This window comes from Trachinotus anak, unplaced genomic scaffold, assembly GCF_046630095.1.
Source record: "Trachinotus anak isolate AG129_WGS33_773 ecotype Australia unplaced genomic scaffold, CSIRO_AGI_Tana_v1 ptg000014l, whole genome shotgun sequence".
NCBI lineage: Eukaryota > Metazoa > Chordata > Actinopteri > Carangiformes > Carangidae > Trachinotus > Trachinotus anak.
The window spans coordinates 581346-606510 of NW_027273865.1; the positions used below are offsets into that span (position 1 = coordinate 581346).

A 25165-nucleotide genomic window follows, 5' to 3' on the forward strand; every position below is an offset into this window, starting at 1 on the left:
TCCGTCTTTACAGTTGACTTTATTTTGCCAGGAAATAAATTATTCAACTTTAAAAAATATTTGAACCAACCAAAATCAATACAGCACACGAAAGTAGTTCAACCACTCTCCCCCCTACTCCATCAACACAAAGTTTAATGTCTTTTACTTGATGTAGTGGCAAACATTCAGCTGGTTTAGGCTGTGACTGATTGTATTTAGTTCAAGTTTTGTTATCACGCAAGGCTACAGGTAAGTTGACTCCTCCCGCCGCCATGCCGTGCAGGCCGGGCTGATGGGTGAGAACAGGGTTTCATGTGAGAAAACCAAAGTAACCATGGCCCACTCCACAGGCTAAAATCCACTTCCAGCTCCTTTCACCTGAACTGAAGTTAGACCAGACATCTCTGACCAGGATAAAATGACTGGAAAATGCTATGAAAACAATTCACTTTCACCAGCTAATAATGATTATTGATTGTACTAAATATAACACATTCAACTATTGTTTAATATGGTTTAAAATACAGAAAGTCTGATAAAAAGGTTGGTAAAGTACCTGTATTTTAAAGTTACCATGGAGGGAAGTGACACCTTTGTATGCTGTAAAACACAAACAAATATTTGTTCCGTTTGTTATTCTCTTCAGTGTGTTTCAAACCATTTGGATGATGAAGACATTGAAGCTTGTTGTGCTGATGCACAAAAGTCTATGAAACTATGGATAAGAGTGTCATTCAATATGTTGACCAGATGATAAATAAAGTGGCTTATTAGATTAATAAATACCTGAAAAAAAATATACCCAGAACTCCGTCACATACACTCAGTGTCCACTTTATTAGGTGCACCTGTAGAGTCTCATGCACTCTAATACAGCTGTTCTGCTATGAAGTTTACTTTTATGATGCCTGTAAGGTTCAGTTTTGTCAGTGAGGTGTTAATTAAACTGTATGTTTTAGCACTGAGGTCATGGTTAGTGAAGGTGTTCTACTGGGCTGCAATATATCGAGGTGTTTATAATATTCTGCTACCCTCGTATATGTAAATAGGGAAGAGAAAACTTAATTAGAAACACCTTTCAATGTAATGTAGCCCGGTACAACACAAGCTTTAACCATTACCTCAGTAGTAAACATGTTATTTAATTTGCACATTTCCAACCATGTCAACAAAATGAGTTTTGTACAGACAGATGTTATGGCAGGGCTGTTGCCTTAGACTGCACTGGACTGTACTGACCATAAGTCTCTGTATATGTTGTCAGACACATCCCACATTCCTATAAATGGTAAAAATTCAAAAGTTAAAGGTGCAAATGACACTTTTTAACCAGATCTGAGAAAATGCTGCTGTAAGTGAGCTCTGGAATCTGGACAATTATCGGCTCATGTAAGGTTGAATAAGAGTGAGAGCTTGTGAAAGCGTGTTCAGAAATAACTTCAAAACCTGTGGTTGTCTATAACTCTGTGTGAAAAACCTGTGCATGACAAGCTTAACAATCAAACTAACAAGGCTGCAGCTGTACTCAGGTTACACTGGTGCTTCGAGTGAAATCAGCTATCAGCTTGCCAATATGCTGATGTTTAGCAGGTATAATGTTTAACATGCTCATCATGAGTCTAGTGTGTTAGCATGCTAATTAGTAGTAAACAAAAAGTCGAGCTGAGGCTGATGGAAGTGTGATTATCTTTGCATCTGACCTCTGGTATCTGGTCAGAAACCAAAGTGTTGGACAAATTCAAATATGATCATCGTGCTAGATGAACTTCGGAGAACCACGGCTATTATAATTTATGCTTTGGAAGCCATGAATGTCTGCACCACATTTCCAGGAAATGCGTGCAGATGGTGAGATATTTCAGTCTGGACCAAAGCATAAAAAAGCACATTTCTGAAGAGTCTATATTTTGTTTTTTTGAATTTGTTAACCTTTGTAAGGTTACACAAAAACTGATTAAAATAACTGCTTTTCTGAGGACAGATTCAAAGCAGAAACTGTGGGCGAAAACACTAACTTCACTGTGCTACACACACATACAGCTATATACACACACATTAACTGAACTGTAAGTTTATGATAAGGTAAAAATTTGTACTTGGAACTTAAATGTGTGTGTGCATGTGTAACATCAAAGTATCAAACTGAGTGCTGTTTTTTTTTTTTCCACACGAGGTGATGCACAACCACAGGTTTTGAAATTATATCTGAATATCATTTCACACACACACACACACACACACACACACACACACACACACACACACACACACACACACACCACAGGTTTATGTGATTGCTAGTTTGCTGACACTCACTGAGCCCATCTGGAATCACAGCGCACAACATAAACCTCAAAACATCTGGAAATGACATCTGTCCCAAGTCACAGGTTTAAACCAAAGCAGAAGAAAATTAAAAAAGACAGCAGAGGGAAAATGCTTGAATTGAAAATTTTAAAATTATATTTTTGTGTTATTTCATTATTTCCCTTGTGTTCTCAGTTCACTAAACTTGCCGGGTCTAATTTGAGTACATACTATATTTCCCAGAATGCCTTATGGTTTCATTCTGCTGTTTCAATCATATGTTGATGTAATGATGTAGAAATATAAATATAGATATCTGGCCACCCAACTGGTGATCACAGGGTAGACTCTGTGATCGTGCACTCAGCTCTTGTGTTTTGTTGCTGCTTTGTATTCCGGTGCATTTCCTGTAGGAATTGAACTCTGTGTCTTTTCACCTCAAGCTGTACAGAAACCAGAGACACAAACTCTTCATAGACACACATGGATGAGACAGCATATCGTAAATGCAAATGATTTTTTTAACTTGCTGGCAAACACTAAATGAGTGCAGCTCATTATGTTAAAGCTGTTAAATAAGTTGCTGATCGCAGAATGAAAGAATGAAGTATTGACATTCAGAATGCTCTGATTTCGTTTTTGGGACCAATCTCACTTTCCTCCAGTGTAGTCGAGAGTAAAAAAAAAAAACAGCTGGGAATCATTTGCAAAATACTAACTGAGCCAGGTCTGTGCATAGACAATAAAACTGCATAATGTGACTGACAGGGGAGTTTGTTTCACCTCAGGTACAAAAAACATTTCCAAGGAAAAGCTTCATTGCATTCACAATGAAGTGAGCTGAGAATAACAAGACAGTTCTTTTGTCTGTCTCTCTTTTTTTTGCAATTAGATCTGATTATTATCAGCAGCTTGGTCTTGTAGTCATAGACGATGAAAAGCTATTTCAGCGTTTTGACAAACTGCAGGTGTGAATCGAATCATTAAAGTGAATTAGATTAGTCCAATGATTAGTCTAATTTCTCTTTTCTGTGACTGAAGTGAAGCTGAAACGGGTTTGCAGTAAGTTAATACTATGGATCTCAGTACTGTGTCAGCACTGTGAACATACACAAAGAAAACATCTTTCAAAAAGAAAACAAAAACATTACAACTGACAAAGAGAGCAACATTCATAAATATAGAATAAATATAACAGATTCAGCCCCACACATTCACTGCTGTCTTTCTCCTCCCTCGCTCCTCTCAGGATTTGATGTTTTAGTTTAACAGGAAATCCAAAATCAGAGCAGAACAACAAAATCATGTCACCGAGTTGTACCGCAGCAGTACTTTCAGGACTGAGGGTGACAGCGTCACGATTTTAAATGAATGTATCCTCATTCCTGAGATGAAGTGTTTCTGACATGCACTCTTCAAGGATGCCGGAGGAGTAAAGTTCTTTTCTCTGTGATCTCAGTCCAACTGATAATATTGTTTTGACTTTGACTCTAATTCACTGTGCGGAAGTTTCTGCAGTTGACCCTGTGTGACAGTGCACAACATGTCCAGGAGCTGCTGTGGGAATTATTCTTTAAAACCTAAAATACATCAAAGGTCTAAGCAGCATTAAATATGCAGCGACATGACGACACAGCAACTTAGTCTGAAAGTTGGCTGCTGGAACTATTTCAGCTGTTTTCAAGAACAAGTCAGTCCTTGGACACCACACAAACACCACTGTCACCTCCCTATAACTGCCTCTGGAAAAAAAAAAAAAATTAACTCATTTTAAACAGTGGAGATTTTTCTTTGGAGAACAGAAAGTCGCTGCAGACTAACTGAGCCAGGCTCTCAAGAGCAGATGCTGTGAGAAACACTTCATTTCATCTTAAAGAAGATGAAAAATAACTGATATGATTTTGTGCACCCTGCAGCAAACTATCAGGAAGGTGATTCGTCACACGGTCACATTTTCCACACTGTGAAGAACTTGTACTTAAAACTATTTCATCAGCATTTTTAAAATGAAGAGTCTAATTTTACTGATATATGATGCTGTTAAATATTAAAAGCCTCATTTTGGAATAAAACTCTTAAAGGATAGGTTCAAACTTAAAAACAACCAATCTTGATTTTCCATCCTCTTTTCCATACTGACCTCCACTGATGTCTCACTTTTTGATTTTTTTAATTTTTAAAATAACTTATAGATATGTGCAATATTTAAGATATGTCCAGAACGGGGCCATTTACAGTTGAAAAGTGAACCTTTTTCCATTTCTGTGCTGCAGTTATCAGACCAACATCTAGTATACACTGATACTGATCTGTGATAAATCAGTACTCTGCTACACACCACTGATCAGCAGTTTCTGTCATCACAGAGCCAGTAAACACAAGGTCACAGTAACTCCGCTGAAATTAGCTTTGTGGATTTTACCTTCATTTCTTACAGTGGACTGGACTCAACAATACCCTCTACATACAAATATGACCATGGAGAATAAAATCAAGATTAGAAGTCTGAACCGATCCTTTTGAGCACAGATTCTGAGATCATACGAGACACCGTGAAAAAAATCATGTGGAAAATATAGATCATGGTTTACAGCTTCTCAATGGGGACATCGAATAAACCACATCATGATCATTAGTGCAACTAAAACCATGTGACCACACATCTTGCATCAAATGGCTGCTTTGCTTCAACACAGTCAATCTGTTGAAACAGGCGACGCTGTGGGTTTGGGCATAAAGGGAGAAGAGAGGGCAACACACACAGATCATGACAGCTACATGAACACTACAACAGTTCACTGTTGGACGCTGTTCTGCTTTGGCAAAAGACCCCAAAATACAGCAGCTCATTCAAGCGTGGTTCCCTCTAATTTTGTTCATGTGTAACAGTATTTTCCTGGAACTACACTGTGCAAAGAATGACACTCTTAGTGGATTAATGAGGTAAAAATTCAGTGATGGGGTTTTGTGTTTCTATTTTACTGATGCACTTAATATTAAAAAAAAAAAAAAAAAAAAAAAAATGAAGCACCTGGTCATAATTTTAGTCATGTCCCTCTTTGATGCATCAGCTCAGGTTTTTACACACTAAATAAATAGTTTGCAGTTTGAGTATTGTCCCACACAGACAGAGGTGTCAGACAATATATGTTTATCTGCTGATAAACTTCACCTGACACATGAGGCCTGAAAAGACTAAACATCTGGATTTAAATGGCAGCTGGTCTCAAATTCCTCAAATGTTCAGACAAAGTGTGACAGACCCTCCACTGAACAAAAAAAAAAATATCATAGAGCAGCATGCTGTTAAAAGTGCACACACATACACACATTTAAAAGACCAGATACACATCATGCACCCAAACCCCAAACACACACACACGCACACATACACACACACACAATTTGGCAAAAAACTCCTCGGTAGTTTGAACTAGTCTCTCCATCCCAGTCCGCTCCTCCTCAACGGCAGCTTTCACTCGCGGCTTTTTGCATTCCCTGTTCACAAATAAGACCGAAGTAGAGTAGGAGGGATGCAAAATGGCTGCCGCTCAGATGACAGCTGCAGCGTCAAGTGAAAACGAAGGATTGATATCAGCTTGTTCCATTTGTCCTCCTTTCCCTCCTCACTGCTCCTCCTGTTCTGCAGTCTGTTGCTGATGTGAGTAAGGCAGGAAGTATTCCATTGAATTGTCTCACTGTTTTTCCTCTGAGCTGCCGGCAGACGCTGCTCGCTGCTGTCCCCCTCCTCTGATCTCACACTAGAGGGTGGCAGAGACAAAGACAGCCCGATGACTCGACGCTATGCCTTGAAATGACATTCCGAAAACACACTGGCGTCTCACAAACACAAATAAATATCCACGCTTTTGTTGAAAAGGCTATTCCTCGTCCTTCAACACACACTCCCTACTTATCATCACCCCTCTTCTTTTCTTCAAACACGTCCTCGTCCCTCTCCTCTTGCAGGTTTTCAAAGCGCTGGTCGCAGGCCAGGAGTAAAAAATAGAGCAAGAAAGCACACCCTCAGTCGCTGCTTAGGCCATGTAGATGAAGGTGTTGATGTCTGCCTCGTCCCTCTTTATGTACTTGTGTTCGATGAGCCATTCGATCTGCTCTTTTATCATCTTCTTCTGTGGCAGAAACATGTTCTTCAGGATCTCCACCAGCTCTGTCTGCAGCTGGGCGTTGCTGATCCTCTTCCTCATCTTCATGATTTGGATGATGGCCTCCTGAGCGTGGAAAAAAGAACAAATGTTACACCTTTACAAGCTCCACAGGCTGTATTGTGAAAAACATGAAACTAAGAAAAGCTGGAGAAGAAGGAAAGTTGCAGAGGTTAATAATGTCCTACATGAGCAGCAGAATACACAGTTGTAACCAACCGTTTCTGCTTTGAGGGTATACGGTCTACAGTCCATCTGCTCCTTCAGAAGAAAGTCAATCCTACATCTACAAACTGTAATGTTAGCAGCAAAGATACAACCTTCAAAGACACAAGAAGAGTGTGACGGGGGGTTAAAAAGTAAAAAAAAAAAACAAAACAATTCAACATGAAAAGAAAATTGAACTTGAGAAATGAGCCCCAAATCGCTCTTTTCCCAACATCTAGATAAAATCCTTTGTGTTTTCATACCTGAGTTCTGAGTATCCTGAGCTGAACGATTCCTTCGTTCTCCTCCTCTCTCATTCGCTCAGTCGTCAGCTGCAGCCGACCAATCAGATTGATCTTTCCCCGCTTCTGCACTTTGGAGTTTTTGCTGAGAAAATAGCAGACACAATGACACAGATGATCAGTGTGCCTAATATTTTAGGTTGAACTGTCATTTTGAGTGAGTATAGTCTGCATAGTTATAGGGTGGAGCAGACCTGAACGTGCTTGTGGGAGTCAGAATATACAGATTTAGTACAGACTTACAATTTTAAATTTAATCATGCTGCTTTAAATATCAGTGATTTAATATATAATGACACAATTTACATAAAAACATGTCATCACTGAATAACATCATAGATCAATGGGGGCTTCCAAAACTCCACATTTTTCAGAATATTAAGTTCTTAGGAACAAAAGGTCATTTGCTATGTTTTTTTTTTTTTGTTATTTTTTAAATCAATGAGAGAAAAGTATATAACATTTATCTTATTTCTAGAAACAGCACAACATACATGAGGGAGAACTCCTGGTTGACGTAGAAGAGCGTGCTGTCTGTGAAGTCTTTGGGCGAGTTAACTGGAGGGTCGTAAGACAACACCTGTCTCTTCAGCTTGGGGAAGGCAACCAGAGACTGCAACAGAGACAGAGAACAGATGCTAACAAAGATGTATACAGTCAGCTTGCATCATGACAATCCAAAAACCCACATTCATATTGTCTCAGTTGATTAACTGTCTTATACAGGACTGTGCTATACAGTTGTACTGCTGTTTAATTACAACAGTTTTCAAAGATGTGTTACCAAGAGAAGGAATTATAAACACATATAATATTCCATGATATAAACTGCTCTCACACTCCTGCTGTTGTTTTTGTAGATCAGAAGAGGCTTTGATGGCCTCTGTTTTGTTTTTTATTAAATTATCCAATAAAAGTCAATGTAGATTAGTGAGACTAATATTTTATGGCTGGATGTATTTTCTTAACCAGGACTGGCAAAGAATGTATTTTTAACCTCAGTAAATATTGTAATGCTGTGCACTTGTAATGTAACTGGGTTAAAGTAAAGGTCAGACCCAGAGTGTGCGGCGTAGCTCTGCGTCAGGAAGCTCAGTGGCCAGTTTGAGGTTCTCAAAGCTGATTCTCTCTCTGGGTCTCTGGTTCCAGGCAAACAACACGGCCAGCTGGAAGGTCGTCACCTCCAGGTCGTATTGACCCACCTCATTTTTAAAGGTGATCTGCGCAGAGAGGGAGGAGAAACAGAGGAGAAAGCAGAGGAGGTGAGAAGGACAGAGTGTTCTTTCAGGAGAACACAGTGATTCTGTCAGTTTGGTGTGGTAACCTGACAAGTGCTGAAAAGAATAAATCTGAGAAAATACTTAGCCGCTCTGTAATGCTGTCCTGTTTTTGTTTATCTTGTGCATACATGAGAGCCCTTGTGTTCATGATACAGTCCTGCCAATGGTTTCCTGCCATTTCAATGATCAACAGTTGGTGGCCTTGGTGCCAACAAACACGAGGAAGAAGAGGACTGCTAACAAGCAAACATGGAAGAAAACAATGTGCTTTTCTAAAAAAAATTCTAAAAAACACGACCGACTTTCACACTGCCAGACAAATTTGCCTTTCTGTACAGACTGAGAACACAGACACACAACTGCAGGGAGCAACATCATCACGTGCACCTACAGAGCTCACACTCACAGACAAGCTGCTCGCCAGCTGCCAGGCGTTGTGTTAACATCACTGCCAATTGGGGCTGAGAAATGCTTGCGAACACAGCAGAGACATTTGACCCTGTGAATGCCAATTGCACCTCTTTACACTGCCAACAAAAGCCCAGTTTTAGTGGGTCTTAGCAGGTTTTTTGACCAACTGGGGGTGAGACATGATCCATTTTACCAGACCCCTGGTAAGACACTGTCTGTGTCTGTGTGTATGCTCTGTAACTGCATGTGATGAGATTGCTCCTTGCAGTTGTGTGTCTGAGACATCTCAGTCCGAACAGAAAGGCAAACTCAGTCTGGAATCGCCTGTTCTTAGTGGATTTACTCACTTATCTGCACAAATTTTGGTGTAAAAAGGGTATGAAAGGGGCTTTAAATGATAAATCTTTGGCACTTTAAAGTTATTATCCATAAGATTTTTTGTCATTTCAGACACCAGTTTTGATAAAAGTGCATGTCATTCCATGTATTTACATTCAGTAAGTGCCAATCTGTATAGTAAGTGCAACTGTTACTAGCACAATGCGCCATACCTGCATGGGATTCAAACGAAGCATGTATGTACTTCAGCGCTAATTACTTTACTGTAACTGTGTCTCATTGACAGAAGCCTCCCTGTTTACTGACAAATTTCTACAGCCATATCATATACGTTAATGCTAACGCACACCAACCTTTCCCACCACTGCTGCATCACATGAAAAGCATTCAACCGACAAGCCTTTCTTTTACCGTGAAGCAGTCACAGGAAATATGATGCATTTGTCATGGCATCTACAAAACAGGACAACGGTCTGTCTGTGACTTCAGCTGACAGACCATTTTTTGATTTTCGCAAGGGAGGAATGAAAGAAGTAGAAACGGCCACAGTGAGCTGTTAGAGACAGAGCTGCAGGCCACAGCCTGCACACCTCCCCCTCATCAGCAAACTAAGTAACTTCTTTTGGAGATACAGAAAAAACAAGGGAAAAGAAAAGTGGGTTAAAGCCTCCAACTGATCCAGAATGCGGCAGCACGAGTACTGACAGGAACAAGATCACATCTCTCCTGTGTTAGCCTCTCTGCATTGGCTCCCTGTAAAATCCAGGATAGAATTTAAAATCCTCCTCCTCACCTACAAAGCCATTAATGGTCAGGCACCATCGTACCTTGGAGAGCTTATAGTTCCCTATTTTCCCAATAGGACACTTCGCTCTCTAAATGCAGGTCAACTTGTGGTTCCCAGAGTTTGTAAGAGTAGAATGGGGGCAGAGCCTTCAGCTATCAGGCTCCTCTCCTGTGGAACCAGCTCCCAGTGTGGGTTCGGGAGGCAGACACCCTCTCTACCTTTAAGATCAGGCTTAAAACTGTCCTGTAAAAGCTTATAGTTAGGGCTGGCTCGGGTATGTCCTGACCCATCCCTTAGTTATGCTGCTATAGAGCTAGACTGCTGGGGGATTCCCATGATTCACTGGGCGCTCTCTCTCTATTTCTCTCTCTCTCCCCCTCTCTCTCTCTCAATGACTTCATGCCATTAACTTTGTATTTTTTTTCTCTCCCGTAGTTTGTGCTTCTCCTCTCTCTCCCTCTCTCTGTCCTCATTCTGCAGGTATCTCTGCCTCGGGAGCAGCAGGATCCAGATCCACCACTACTCATCTTTACTATTAACCACTGTTACCTGTCATTATTATTGATAACACCATTACCTACACAGCTGTTCCTGGTCTCTCTCTCTCTCTCTCTTCTCTCCCCTCTCCTCCCCCTCCCCCTCTTTCTATCTTCTCCTAAACCCAACCGGTCGAGGCAGACGGCCGCCCACCCTGAGCCCGGTTCTGTTGGAGGTTTCTTCCTGTTAAAGGGAGTTTTTCCTCCCCCCTGTCGCCAAGCGCTTGCTCTTTGTGGGAACTGTTGGGTTTATTCTGTAACAAAGTAAGGTCTTGACCTTACCCTGTAAAGTGCCTTGAGATAATGTATATTATGATTTGGCGCTATACAAATAAAATTGAATTGAATTGAATTGAAGTGAGGATGAATACGAGGAAGATAAAGTTGAGGGAGAAGAGAGAGAGGAGAGAGTGCAGGAACAAAAAAGAGCCTTTGTCTCAGTAATCTTCAAAATCAATTTCCATTTTCCAGGAGTGTAAAAAAATTACGTTTTAACTCTTGACTTTTGGCAGCAGAAACCATGCACAGGCTACTATCTACTTGTCTACTCACAATGCCATTTGACATGAGGTGATGCCAGTGGAGTTTGCGACCACTGTGATTCCTCTTGTAAAAGTCTTCCACCTCAGGGATCAGGTCCTCCAGCTCTGTGGGCAGCGAGACAAAGACCTTCTCACTGCTTCGTGACCAAGCTCCAGCGTTCAGGATTTTAATGTTCACGCTGTCCGCTGTGGGAAAAAACAGGAGACTCTGATAAAGTGCAGCTTTAAAACATATTATTTTTCTCATTTGTGTTTAGGTAGCAAAACAACCCAAATACTAGAAATCTTTAATCTCTGCAACTGATAAAGACACTTGGAGAGATTTAGTGATTGTAAATTTAGTATCATCAAAACTTATTTTCAGAGAGAAATGACAGAAAAACAATGTTTGATGAAAAACTTTTGTTTCTGTTTGTTTGTATATGAGGATTTAACTGAAACTTGTGCATGCTAATTGAATGTAAATTACCATTAAACAAACTAAATGGGCTGCATATATATAGATAGATAGTATTTTTATCCCAAGCACTTACGAAAAAGGAGCCAAGGATTGAATGTACCTGTGATCGGTGGATGCTGAGCCACAGCAGTTCTCTTAGCGATACAATTCATTAAATGATGGTATCACTAGTCTTTATTTGTAACACAGTTGCATTTAAATCAAACTGTGATTATCAAATTCAATCTGAAAAACTTGCAACTGCTTAAAGCAGACAGCAAACTCCTCTGTTCACTCAAACAAGCTTGTTGTCATCAGTTTCTCTCCCAAAACGTAGTTTTCAAAATGTATCCAAGTGCTGAGTGAATAATGTCATTGCTCTAATGTGACTGTGTTCATGTTCCCACAGTTTGTGTTGTCAGCTGCATGAAAGGACTGATGGAAAGAAAAACTGATGAAAGAGACGTTTTACTGCAAAGTGGTAATTTTCTACTGATTTGTGTCAGTCTTGTGTCAAAGTGGTTTACGCTGTTTTATGTAGTGATTCAGTTTCTAAGAGACTAAATGTCAGTTCTGTGTGTGTGTGTGTGTGTGTGTGTGGTACCTGGCAGTGCCAGCTTGTTGTGTTTGTGCATCTCTTTGAAGACCTGATTGAGGTCCTCTGACACCTTGATGTCCTGAAACATCCTGGCCAGCTTGTTCACATAATCTGCAGGCATTCCTACTTCCTACACACACGCACGCACGCGCACGCACACACACGCACGCACACACACACACACACACACCAACAACAACAACAACAACAACAACAACAACAACAACAAAGCAAAGGAGAAATTAATTCACTGCATACTTGTTTTCAGACATTTTTCTTTGATCTAGCTGATTGCAGAACCTTTTCTGAAATTTTCAGTACCAACCAAAAAATTTTTGACTGGACGTTTCCTCATTTAAATCATAATATTGCCAATTTGATTTGATAGGGATTGGTGGGTAACCTCGACCATTTAAGCCAATGCAGATACAGCATGTCTGATTTTCCACAGTGCAGCACAGTAAAGGGCTTTGTTTTCCTCACTGAAGTGTTGCTGTTGATGTTGTTGTTAAAACTTTTCCTCAAATACATGTTTATATTTTGTTGTGATAAAATGAAAACACATTTAAAATGTTCTGCTAACTCGCTGACAAATACATCACATTTATTAAAAATGCTTCACAATTAAATCTCCTGCTTATTCACCAGTGTAAAACTTTATATGTGACACATCAGTAGCAGGAATCATTGGATTGGCATGAGCAGTAACAGTATTGAAAATAAACTACAAAACTAACAATTCCATGACAAGAGCTGAACGTAGCCAGGCTTTGTCTCCTGTCACCATTCTCTACTCTCTGTCTGAGTGTCTGACAAAGAATTTATGAAAAGTGGGGGCAACCCAATAACTGAATGGTTAAGGCACATACCATGTAGGCACATAAGCTCTGAGCAGGTGAGTCCCCACCTTGGCGAGTCCTCGGTTTGCTGCATGTCATTCCTCCCTCTCTCTCCCCACATTTCCTGTCTCTCTACACTGTCCTATCAAGTAAAGACAGAAAATGGCCAAAAAAAAAAAAAGATTTAAGAGGAGGATAACTCACTCTCAGCCACTCCACCATGTTCTCTTCAATCTCGCTGTCCGCTGAAATGTCCAGAATCAGGCGGCGGGTCAGGTGAGCTTTGTGGTAACGCATGAACACATCTTTATTCTGGACATACTTCAACACCAAGAGCTGCAAGCAGACACCATAAAAGAGGAGATCAGTGGGAGAAAAGAGGGAAAAGGGAAGGAAAAAAGGTAACAGCCAGGCTCACAGGACAGAGACTCACCACTTCTTTGAGTTTGAGCTCGATTTCCTCTGAGGTGAGTTTCTTGCTAAGAGGAGTTTTCCTCAGCAGCATATCACAGTAGTTTGCCAGCAGCTCTGGACACTTTGACTCCGGCTGAGTCTTCATGCCCACACTTGTTGAATGGGGAGACACACACAATTAAATGCAGACCATAACATCGTGACTAGTTTGAATCAAACAGAAATGACCTTGCATTCTTGATTTTGGACAATAACTCTAGGTTGTTCCACATCTACAGGATAAAACAGGTTGTTCACCCTCACCCTTTCTGTTTCATAGGCAGCTCCAGTTTAAAGATCGTGGCATCATTGACAACAGCTTTGTAAGCCTGGAAACAGAAAACAAGTAAAACTGATTACCTGCATTGTCACAGAGGACAGTGGAGGACCAAACATTTATTATCTATTAATCAGCGGGTTATACCAGTTAATCAATTGTTGTAGTCTACGAATGATCAGAAAAAAACAAAGATGTGAAACTACAGCAAATTGTCACATTTGTGGAATTAATCAACTAATCTGTTAACTGGCAGAGTTGTCCGGACTCCTACAAATGTTTCTTTGCGATGGACCCAAATATAATGTGATGAATTAGAACGGGCTGTTTGATCTGTACCGTGGACTCAATATGGATCAATTCCAGGATCACTTCCAGTAGATGATGCTGTTTAAGAATTTACCAGTGGAATATTTAAATCCTAACATATGAAGTATCATTTGTTTTAGTTGGATCAGCCAATAAGAACAGCTGTTTCCAGCCTTGACAGCCACTGAGAAAGCAGAGTGTTAGAAAGGGAAAAGTGCTTCCCAAAGTACCATGAAAACATGCCATCAAGTGTTTTAATTCATTTTATTACTACATTCAGATAAACCAAAAATAAATTAAATCCCTTACAACTGGTTAAATTATGTGCCCTCTTTAGGAATGGGTGGTGACGCTTTATTTTACACATCTTATCTCATAATTAATAGACGAAGTTCAGAGAGTTATTTAGCTGTGTTGAGTTTAAAAGCTGCTGTTAATTTCCAGAAAAAAATCCTTTAAGGAATTGCTGCTTTTAAAAAGAAAAATCATACACTGATTGGAAACATTTTTGCATGTTCATCAGACTTACTCAACCACTGACTAAAAGAGTCTAATTTAGCTTGTTCTGCATTTAATTGGCATTGATTATTCAGTAGTTTACCAACTGAACACTGTAACTGAGAAATTATTATAAATATATGGACCTGTTACACAAGTCTTACACAATGTTTAATCAAATCATTCATGTCGCACTTTTCTTGCTATATGCCATTGTTTTAACTGCACTGTGTATACTGTGTGTACACCATGCAGTGTTAACATAGTCTTGAGTCAATAAATCTCAGTGTGAAAGTAAAAATAAGTGACAATGATGCTGATGGCGATGATTTTTAATGATTCAAAAATCAGACACAGCATTTTATTCTCTATTCTTTTTTTCATCTTTATCTGAGGTTTTAATTTACTTACACCTCGTTTACACACAAACTCAAATTTTCATTTTGGACTGAAGCTCTAAATAACATCCCGACACCAGCCAAGACTAAACAATCTCAACTTGACACAAATGTGGTCTGATGTGTGGGAACAACAACCTGGAGACATCTATCACGTCTTCGTTTGATTCTCCTGGTAAACAGCTGTTAGGCTCAAACACAAGTGACAGGCTGCTACTTTGTCTCCACATGTGTGAAGCAGCGTCAAGCTGCCCTGTGGCCTGTGCTACAGGCATCGGTCTTTTCATTTAGCTGGTCATCCAGTCTTTTAAGCTCATGTTCCTTAACTGTGTGAAGCTTTGGGAGTCAGAGAACACAGACCTTATCTCTTGCTGTGAGGAAGCGAGGGTCGTCCTGGAAGGCTTCCTTCACTAGTTTACTGAAGCGGTTAAACAAAGTCAACAACTGCTCCACGTATTTCTCAGAGTCCTGGACAAACACAAACACGCATACACACACATTTTCAAACTATTGTAAATGTGCAAGCTGCCCTCCAATATTATCTCTGGTCATCTTTTTCACTACATGTCCTCTCGCTCTGAGTTGTGAACCAAAACATTGCTGTGCCAAAACTCAATACTGATGCCACCCACTAAATCTTAGTTTCCTGCTCTAAACATATCTACTGTACCACGAGCGCTTCAACTAAGGTAAACTGAATTCTGGGATTACTTTTAAAAGAAGTCAGTAAGTAAGTCATCACATTTTAACCTTTGGTCATTCAAGAAAAATTTGTTTTACTACTTTTGGCATTCTGCCGCCAAAAGTAGGTCAAATGGGAAAGGCACTTCAAATGCTAGAATTGTGACTATAAATAACTATGAAGGCACTATCTGGCCTTGTTTGCAATGGCTGACAATAATATTCGAAAAAAAGACTGAACACTGATAGCACCCAGGAGGCAGGTTATCATGTCCAAACTCACAGGGTATTTATTACTCCACTGTGAAACACTTTTTTACACTGCACCACCACTAATGGTTCCTCTCTGTTTCCAGGATAAATAAATTAAAAGTCCAGGTTTAATCATGACCACGTGTATAAAGTGAACATGAGATTGGGGAGATGTACAACTGTGGGTGTAATAAGTGTGTGTTTGTGCACATACAGTAGTGATAGTCTCAGCAGCAGCCACCATGTCTGCTAGTCCAGCACTGATGATATGTTCCTCCAGGTCTTTCAGCATTGGCTCGATCCCACTGGGAACCTTGTCCATCAGTGAAAACATCAGGTGAAGCTCTGCCCCAGGGAGAGGAAAATCAGTGTCACACACAGGACAGGAAGCAGAGGGGCTGCATCCAAAACTTCATGCACCTGCAGTTACAGGTGAGTAACTGAAGTCCAGCAGGTAGAGGACTGTCCAAATCCACACCTCATCAAGTCTGCATTTGGTCTCAAGCTCAGTTTCTGTAAACTTCCATAGAGGCTCCACCAAACTTCATACTTGTTCATAAAGTTACCAGTAACTCTTCGTAATATAGATTAAATACTACTACTGTTAAATAATAATAACAACAACAACAACAACAACAACAACAGATATTACAGTTTGTGTTCTCCAAAACAAACAAGGCTTACGCTTACTTTATCTTTAAAAAAAAAAAGGCACATGACACAAATATGACAGCAGCACAGTGTTACTCACTGTCTGTCTCGTTGCGTTTGATCATCCCTGGACATTCAGCTAAGATGGTCTCTTTGAACGAGGTCACCAGAGCATTCACACAACACTCCATAAGCTGCGAGGACAAACAGAAAACAAAGACTCACTGTAGGAGCAACTCTGAAATAAATGAACACACATCACATAAATCTAATCAGACTCCTCAAAGGTCAGAATCTTCTTTTAGGATATGTTTGGTTCTGCTTGGTGCTTGAACTAAGGCAAAGAAAACCCTAAAAGGAAGGTTTTCTGAGTTAATGGAGACACAGATTGACATCGGATATTCACAAGCCAGCCATTCTTGAAAGACCCAGTCAGATCTGACAATATGCCCTCGTTCGTTTGTGACTGGGCTGTAAAACCTAAATAAACCAAATGTAAAAAAACAGCCAGAAAACAAAACTTTAGTTCTTTTTATTCCTTTCTCCGTGAGCTGAATGAATAAAAGAAATGTAAATCATACTGTAGAACCCAAACAATACATTGCTATGGCTGTATTGTATTATCTGCATAGATGGTTAATGTGCAACAATTAACTGCAGTCGGAAATGGCTACAACATGTTTGAGCTAACTTATAAACCATGTCTCAGGCTCTGTAATGCTGTTCAACACCCATATACTGTAAGTAATGTGACAAGATGACCTGAAAATGCAAAAACTTAACTCATGAGGGACACATGAGGGAAATAACTGACTAGAGAACCTGAAAAAAATAAAACTGCAAGTATCCATACTTCAGATCAGATCCTGTCAAAGATACTCACTGCTTGAACAGAGTTACATTCACGACGTGTCTCCAGATATCTAAGTGCTCTCTTCTCCTCTTCTCTCAGCTTTGCATCTGCCTGCAGGGAAACACACAGTTACACAAAATACAGACACTTAGAAGCAAGGTTATACAAACTCTGTGTAAACCAACAATTAGAATACCGTCCTACACACAGACAAAGATGCAATTTTGGGTGTTTCTGTCCAAGTTTAGCTTAATTGTATAACATGGTGAAACTCATGTTTGCAATTTGTAATATTTTAATGACATTTTGTTGAAAAACATTTGAAACTGTTCAGCAAAAAGACAAAATATGCTACTTTGCATGGTTGCATATTTTCCATAAACTCTTTACCCTGGGTTAAAACCACAAGTTACATCAAACTGCTGGCATATTGAGGGAGGCGTGATTTCATAGGTTAAATTCATTTGTGAGCACATTAAACAGTACTCCCCTCCTCATCAGAGTATTTGTTAGTGGCGTTCTTTCACACATTTAAAAGTAACCATATCCTTCATACCAATACTTCTAATTGTAATAATCAATATTATTATCATTATTTGTTATTATTATTACTCTCCTAACCCTCTGGTAGGAGATACAGAAATCTGAAGTCCCGCACAATTAGACTTAAAAACAGTTTTTACCCGTGGGCCATCAGGCTAATAAATCTTAATCTAAGCAATTAGCTCTTCTAATCAATGTGCAGTAACAATGCAAATATTTTCTTTTTTATTTAACAGCTTATTTTATAATATTTATTTCTGAATGTCTGTCTGATTTTTATAAGTGTTTGCCTGTTTTTATGTATGTCTGTCTATTATCTATTGTACTTGTTTGCTGGATTGTCTTGTTTTGCACCTAACAGATACTGCACTGCTAATTTCTTTGTCCATTTGTATTATTGTACAACAATAATAAAGGCATTCTATTCTATTCTATTCTATTCTATTCAATTCTATTATTGTGGCATACATATTTCATGTAGTTCTGGACGCCGTTCTGTTGCAGGTAGGACGGTGCCTGTGTTCTGTAAAACCTCTCTGTAGAGTCCAGGTAGGCTTTCTCAAAGTTATCCCTGTAGATTTGCAGCTTGTCCTCTGGGTTTGAACACAGGTTCACTGGTGTGAGAGAAAGACAGAGAGTGGGACAAAAAGTGGTCATTAACTAGTGCTTTTTCTTAATAAGTGCATTCAGTTCATTGTCTGTTTTTTTCTATCATCTCTTCCTTTATATTTACAGTAGAAATGTAGAAGTAAGGGTTTATTTAATTGAACAGATTTGAAATACTATTGTATCTTCATTTCTGCCCATACCAATTGTTTCACACATTAGCAATAATGTCCATCTCTGTGTTTCTGTGCCTGCCACATGTTTATTCCTGTCCATCTTACCGTACGACTCTCGTACTCCTATAACCAGCTGGGAGTCAAAGGCCTCCCCCAGCCTCTCAGCGTGCACCAGCTTCATGGCGCTGTCCTGCAGGCGACTCTTTATGTTGGAGAAGATCGACTCGTTCCACGTGTCCAGCATCAGCTGGAAAAATAAGGTAGGGCAGTAATAAATGTACAATAAGTGCACCAGAAATGTTAAGTAGTAAGTTACCCTTCATTTCCTTTCATCCAAAAACAGTCAAGTTCACTTTATTTATGAAGTGCTTTTAATGAAACTTCTTCCATCTGCCTGCTGAATCATTCCCTCACCCACAGCTTCCTCCTCCACAGCACTTTACCTGAAATCCTTTTTCTGAGACCTTCTTCACAAGAAGCAAATATCACATGATTCATACTTTAAGCTATTATCTCATAGGAGGATTTTATGCTAACTGACCTTTACTTACTCACTGCAGCCCACTTGTAACACTGATCATTTAGGAATATGTTTTCCTCCCTGTGAGCCACTTCTCACATCTTCTCCATCTCACAAACTCTTCATTTCCTCTGCCTTTTACAACTCCTCTCCTTTGTTTTCCTCTCCTGTGTTCTTTAACGTGCTTCAGTTGCTTATGATTTTAAGTCGTTCCGACTTAATGCTTCTTTTTCTTTTCTATTCATCTATTCCCCTCCAGCTTCTCTCAACTATTATGCAAAATCCTATTGTAGCCACGCTGGCGTTCTACATGCTCCTGTTGCTTATCTAGTTACTTTCTCTTCTCTTCCGCTTATGTCATCTCATCATGTCATTCCTCCTTCTTTTATTCGTTGTGCCTGTTGTTGTTCAGCCATTCCACTGAAATCTCTCAAACTGTGGGGTTTTCCCACCTCCCCCTCTCACCTTCCGTACGATGCTGTCCTCCATGTTTGTTTTCTTGTTACTGCCCTGTTTGCCCATCAGTGTGATTTCCAGCTGACAGAAGGGTTTGGGCAGGATGTCGCACTGAGTGAAGAACTTCCTCCACTCTACGATGTAAGCCTTTAGAAGTGCTGTGTCGTCCTGATGGCTCAGCACCCGCTGCCATGGCAACAGATGCAAGCAAAAGTTAGAGGTGATAGAGATCAACAAATAAATACTTATGAAACACCCTGATCCTTTGTTCTGTGCAACAATTTCCCTACTTCCCTATCACTTTCCAGAGGAGATGTGGTAATGACAGGCATCTCCACAATGGAGCAGCCCATTCAGTTTGTCCAGGACTATGGATGTTCTGGGGACCAATTCTGAGGTTTGTAGAGCTAAAACTATGCGGTGGCATGGTGCAGTCCACAGCTTTCAAGTCAACTCAGCACCTTTCATAGACTTTGGCAGTTCAAGGGGCTTAACAGCAGCATAAAAGCAACTTAATAAAATCATGTTAAACTGCCATTATATTGGGGGCGGCCCGATGGCAGAGTGGTTAGGGCGCGTACCACATGAGCGGATGCTCTCAGCAGGCGAGCGCCAATTCGACTCCTGACCAGCCCGACTCTTTCCTGCATGTCATTCCCCCTCTCTCTCTGCCCCTTTCCTGTCACTCTCTACTGTCCTTTTCAATAAAGGCAAAAAATGCCCAAAAAATATATCTAAAAAAAAAAAAAAAAAAAAACTGCCATCTGAAAAGGGCTTAAACACACATACATATAAGAACAAATACACATGAACACACAACTCACAGCCTGTGCTTGTTTGATGAAGTCTAGGATGTCCTCTTTGAGGGCTTGGTGGATTTTGGCTGGTCCTTTATCATCCCATAGACACACAGCATGGACGTCTCTGGCAGACAAGAAGGAAATTAAATGGAGTGAAGTTCATTCAAGTTCAGTATTAAATGTGAATGCCAGTGTGTCAAAAACAGCATATCTGATACTTGTTAAACTTTACAGTACATGTGACTTTCAGTGAGGTGATGGAGAATCCATCGATGCAGACTGCTGCCACTGAAAACAGCAACATCTTGGACGGTCCTGGTTCTTCCTGATATAATTTTCAATAAGCTTATGTTGCAAAGCAAGAAATACAATTCAACACTTTCTGACATTTCTTTGAAACAAAACTGAATTCAAGCAAAGTGTCTGAAGTTTAAAATAGTTTCAAAGTGTCAATGTCACATTCTCATGGAGAATCAAGGCACTGAGGGCCACAGCAGGGAAGGAACAGGAAGATAATGCAGCATCAGGACAAAGGTTTCAATTTCAACCCAACATTATGGTCACTGAGAAAATACTGCAAACACTGTCAGCCTGGGCTGTAACTTAGTTTGCAGAGTAACACACTAACACCTGCCTGGCAGAGACTGCAGAGCATACATAAGTGAAACCTGCCTGAACTTTTCATATTCACTGGTTTTGTCCCAGCATATTTGAGGCTCCTCCAAACTATGCAACTCAAACTCTGGGTCACTCTCAAGTCAAGACACCATTTCAAATCCTCGCCTTGCATATACCTGCAGAACTATCCCTTGAAATGTGACCCGTTTTTCCAGAGCTCTTGGAGAGATGATGATAAATTGTAACTAAGTTCGCCATGTTCCTGTTCCTCAATCTTCCTCTTTCCCAAGACCAAACTCAGCAATCACCAACTTCCTCTCTTTGACTACTTTTACTGTCCCTATTATCACCTTCTATATTCTTAGATCCTCAATTTTGATAAGTAGCGCAACCCTTCAGAAATCTAGACAAATAAAAAAGCTTGTACATTGTTGCAATAATATTATAATCCTCTTCACACCTGGTAAACTCAGAAAAAGCAGCTGATGCTTTAAAAGCTAAATAAAAAAGGCACCAACATTATTATTTGTAGTTTTTGCCTTTTTTAAATCAAATCAATCAAGTCTTTCCCAATGTTGAGTTACACTGCAACATCCTATTTCTTAGGGAAACATTAATGCACATTAATGCATGGAAGAAAACTGATATCCCTAAAGTCCCAAAAGTTAATGAACTAAAACTGGCTGCTGGAGACACGTGTGTACTGCTAAATACACCAAAATAGTATACTGTGATCTGTGAGTGGACTGTTGTGCCAAAGGTAAGGCAACTGTTTTCAGGATCTGCAGCACCAGCTGCTGTCTTCAATAAAGCAGAGAAGGGACAGAGCAGAGAGCATCTCTTACGAGAACAAGTCAAACCACTGTTGCTTGGTGACGGCCTCCTGTCTGAGCAGCTTGAGAACGATGGGTCGCATCAAATCCCACTTGTCCTCAAACTGCAGGGACCCCTTGTTCTGGAGCAGAGATATGGGATAGGTAGGCCGGGAAGAGGAAGAGAAAGGATAAAAAACAGCAATAAGAGGGAAGGTGTTGGAAAAGAGAAAGCAAGGGAAGACAGAAAGAAATGCAGAGATACATAAAGACATGAGTAAAGGCTGGAGATAGATCAAAGGCTGTGATCAAGGGGGCTAATTAGATTTTCAAATGTTACTGCCACAGAATAGCTTTTTATAGTTTTAAATAATTTGACCTCAGCACTAGCAAGTTTTTAATTAAGTAATGCAGACAAAGTTTGGCATTTTGCTTGATAAGTTGCTTAACTGATTAACAGTTGCTGAAATACATCATTTATGACTGGTCAGGCATCCTAGTGTCTTGTAGATGGACTCTGCGCCAAAATCTGGTTTTAGTTTATATTTGTGGCAACTTTGATTTAATTTTGTCCATCCATCCATTAGCTATACTACAGGGGGGTCATGGAGCCATCCCGGTTGACACAGACAAACAACTATTCACACTGACAAGTCAGAGTTACCAATTAACCTAAGCCACATAACTTTGGACTGTGGGAGGAAGCCGGAGCACCCGGAGGAAACCCACGCAGGCACAAGAAGGACATGCAAACTCCACACAGAGCGTCCGGCAGGTTTAAACCCAGAACCTTCCTGCTATGAGGCAACAGTGCTGACCACTGCACCACTGTGCTGCCCAGTGAGTGCCACTGGATTCCTGTTTAACCCCCCAAATTTTGAATTTACTGTTGTTCACAGCAATGGAGACAAGCAAATACTCACATTTGAGAAGTGGGTACCAGTGAATATTTTGCAATTTTTTCTTCAAAAAATGAATTAAACAAATAATTATCATTATCAACATATTAGCCAGTTAATTTTCTCTCAAACTATTAATCAACTGATCAACAAATCATTCCAGCTCTAGGGCACTGGTTACCTTCTGGGAACTGGGGGGGATGGTGAAACTGCCACGTACAGTGGGGGCCCAACAACAAGTTTTATGGCCTAAAGCCCCTCAGGAGGTTAATGCAATGGGTTTGCAACAATGGAGGGAAGGCAACAGTGGGATTGAAGAGGATCAGTGACCCATTATTGTATTCAGCATCTAGTTCACCAAAATAAAATAACACAACTGCTACTATTGGATTCCTGGGGCAGGTTGTTGTCAAGTCTTAACCTCATCCTGACCCATCCCTTAGTTATGCTGCTATAGAGCTAGACTGCTGGGGGATTCCCATGATTCACTGGGCGCTCTCTCTCTATTTCTCTCTCTCCCCCTCTCTCTCTCGATGACTTCATGCCATTAACTTTGTATTTTTTTTCTCTCCTGTAGTTTGTGCTTCTCCTCTCTCTCCCTCTCTCTGTCCTCATTCTGCAGGTCTCTCTGCCTCTGGAGCAGCAGGATCCAGATCCACCACTACTCATCATTACTATTAACCACTGTTACCTGTCATTATTATTGATAACACCATTACCTACACAGCTGTTCCTGGTCTCTCTCTCTCTCTCTTCTCTCCTCTCTCCTCCCCCTCCCCCTATTTCTATCTTCTCCTAAACCCAACCGGTCGAGGCAGACCCCCCCACCCTGAGCCCGGTTCTGTTGGAGGTTTCTTCCTGTTAAAGGGAGTTTTTCCTCCCCCCTGTCGCCAAGCGCTTGCTCGTTGTGGGAACTGTTGGGTTTTTCTCTGTAACAAAGTAAGGTCTTGACCTGACCCTGTAAAGTGCCTTGAGATAATGTAGATTATGATTTGGCGCTATACAAACAAAACTGAATTGAATTGAATCCTGTCATCCCCAGTGATCCGTGGCCTGGCCCCATCCAACATGTTGTTACTGCTCATATAAAGGTCTGTTTTTATTATTGATACTAGTATCAACAGAAACACACACACAAAAATAAGGACCCATCACAAACTGCACACATGAACACTCCTCTTAGTACCTCTGCTGCTGTGTGTGTGTGTTGTTATCACATAATGTAATCACATAATGCACATTTGTTATTTACCATTAAAACTTCCTCGTATTAAAATAAACCACATTTTGTGCTACACCTAAGATTTACCCCGAGACGACCCGAGCCCGGGTAAAGTACCGGAGTGTCGGCAGGGGGCGGGTCGCCTGTGGAGCCGCCTGGCCGGAGCACCTCGGACACGGTGGACTCATGAAGCAGTGAAGCTTCCCGGGGCCTTGCGGACACAGGCGGTGTTTTATCACCACGAGAAGAGGCTGGCAGGTCTGTAGCGGTTCGCCTCATCAAAGGAGCGCTGCCGGGAGAAAGGGTGCCCGGTGTCGGGGTAAAGCCTCCCCTCCCACCGGGTCTCCAGTGAGGGCTTCGCGCTTGAGACGGCGCCTGTTCGGCTCCGGCTCGCCGCGGCCGAGGTGGCTGACTGGGGTAAGGGTTGTGATCGGATTCGTGTTACGAAGGGCACGGGCTCGGTTTGGAGACCGGTCCGGTCAGGGCAGGGGGGAAATTGTTGGGGAAACGGACACCGGAGTTCAACAACGACAACGGTGACAACTGTGACTTCAGACGCACCTATTTTTGCTTTTATATCATGTATTTACACTGTTAGAACATATTTATGTTTGTCATAGCATCGAATATATATACATATGCACAAATTGAAAAAATATATGAAAGCGACGCGTTTAAATCTGCAAACAAATATGAAAAAAACGAAATATTCAAGTGGTTCTTACCTTTAACAAATTAGACGTCGCCATGTTTCTTCAACTTCACACCTCGCAGAATCTCGCGAGACAGGTGCTCCAGCTGGCCCGGGATTAGGTCATACTATAATAACACCATACACACCACAGAGAAGCGCAGTCGCTCCCTCACAATTACATGTGTGCAATAATAATCGGGAAGATGGAGCCTACTGATGTTACTGAATGACTCTTTTGACTGCAGGTGATTTTTAACCATCTTACATTGCACTTCCGTTAATGATTATTTTCCATTATGAATCAATCTCCCGGTCATTTTCTCATTCAAACTTTTTTTTTTTTTTTTTTTGCTGTTTGATTGTTCTTGTATATTTTTGTTTTGGGAAACTTCAAAATTATAAAAAGGAAAAATAAATAAATGTAATTTGTAAACTGATCAGAAAAGTCATCACATAAGTGTAGTTTACCTCTGAAATGAGTTAAAATAAAAGTAAAAACTGACATTAAAAGAAAAGACTCAAGTAAAGTACAAGTACCTCAGATTTGATAAGGATCCTCAGTACACACAGTTGCATTCAACTACTGCTAAAAACCCAACAAATTAATAGCCACTTATTAAAGTGAAGAGGACCTAGTGTGATGAGGTTTTACCAGAGTTTTACTAGTGTCTCTACACCAGTGGCACTCTGAAAGGTCACTATATAACTCAGT

The 25165-nt window shown here is 40.5% G+C and overlaps 2 protein-coding genes across 4 annotated transcripts in view; one reads left to right on the plus strand and one right to left on the minus strand.

The window, feature by feature from the left end:
* On the minus strand, positions 1-24768 carry LOC139632175 (cullin-5). Of its 3 annotated transcripts, none has more exons than XR_011693517.1 (20): positions 24485-24768; positions 21672-21781; positions 20233-20332; positions 19418-19594; positions 18538-18679; positions 18119-18264; positions 17138-17218; positions 16355-16448; positions 15818-15948; positions 15031-15138; positions 13453-13517; positions 13169-13301; positions 12940-13071; positions 11903-12026; positions 10870-11045; positions 8023-8184; positions 7459-7577; positions 6926-7049; positions 2228-6521; positions 1-2187 (listed from the first exon to the last, which is right to left on the minus strand). XR_011693517.1 is itself a non-coding variant. In XM_071496974.1 (19 exons), the coding sequence occupies exons 1-19, from the start codon at positions 24506-24508 to the stop codon at positions 6327-6329; spliced, it is 2343 nt and encodes a 780-aa protein (XP_071353075.1). In that variant the 5' UTR covers positions 24509-24768; the 3' UTR covers positions 1-6326. The 3 variants fall into 3 exon arrangements, 1 of the variants encoding a protein (XP_071353075.1); XR_011693516.1 differs by having other exon boundaries at positions 2224-6521; XM_071496974.1 differs by having other exon boundaries at positions 1-6521.
* LOC139632178 (solute carrier family 35 member F2-like) overlaps positions 21808-25165 on the plus strand; it is a 16814-nt gene continuing 13456 nt past the window's right edge. The window contains exon 1 of the mRNA XM_071496981.1: positions 21808-24176. The gene's annotated coding sequence lies outside the window, so the exon portion shown is untranslated. The remainder of the gene's footprint in view (positions 24177-25165) is intronic.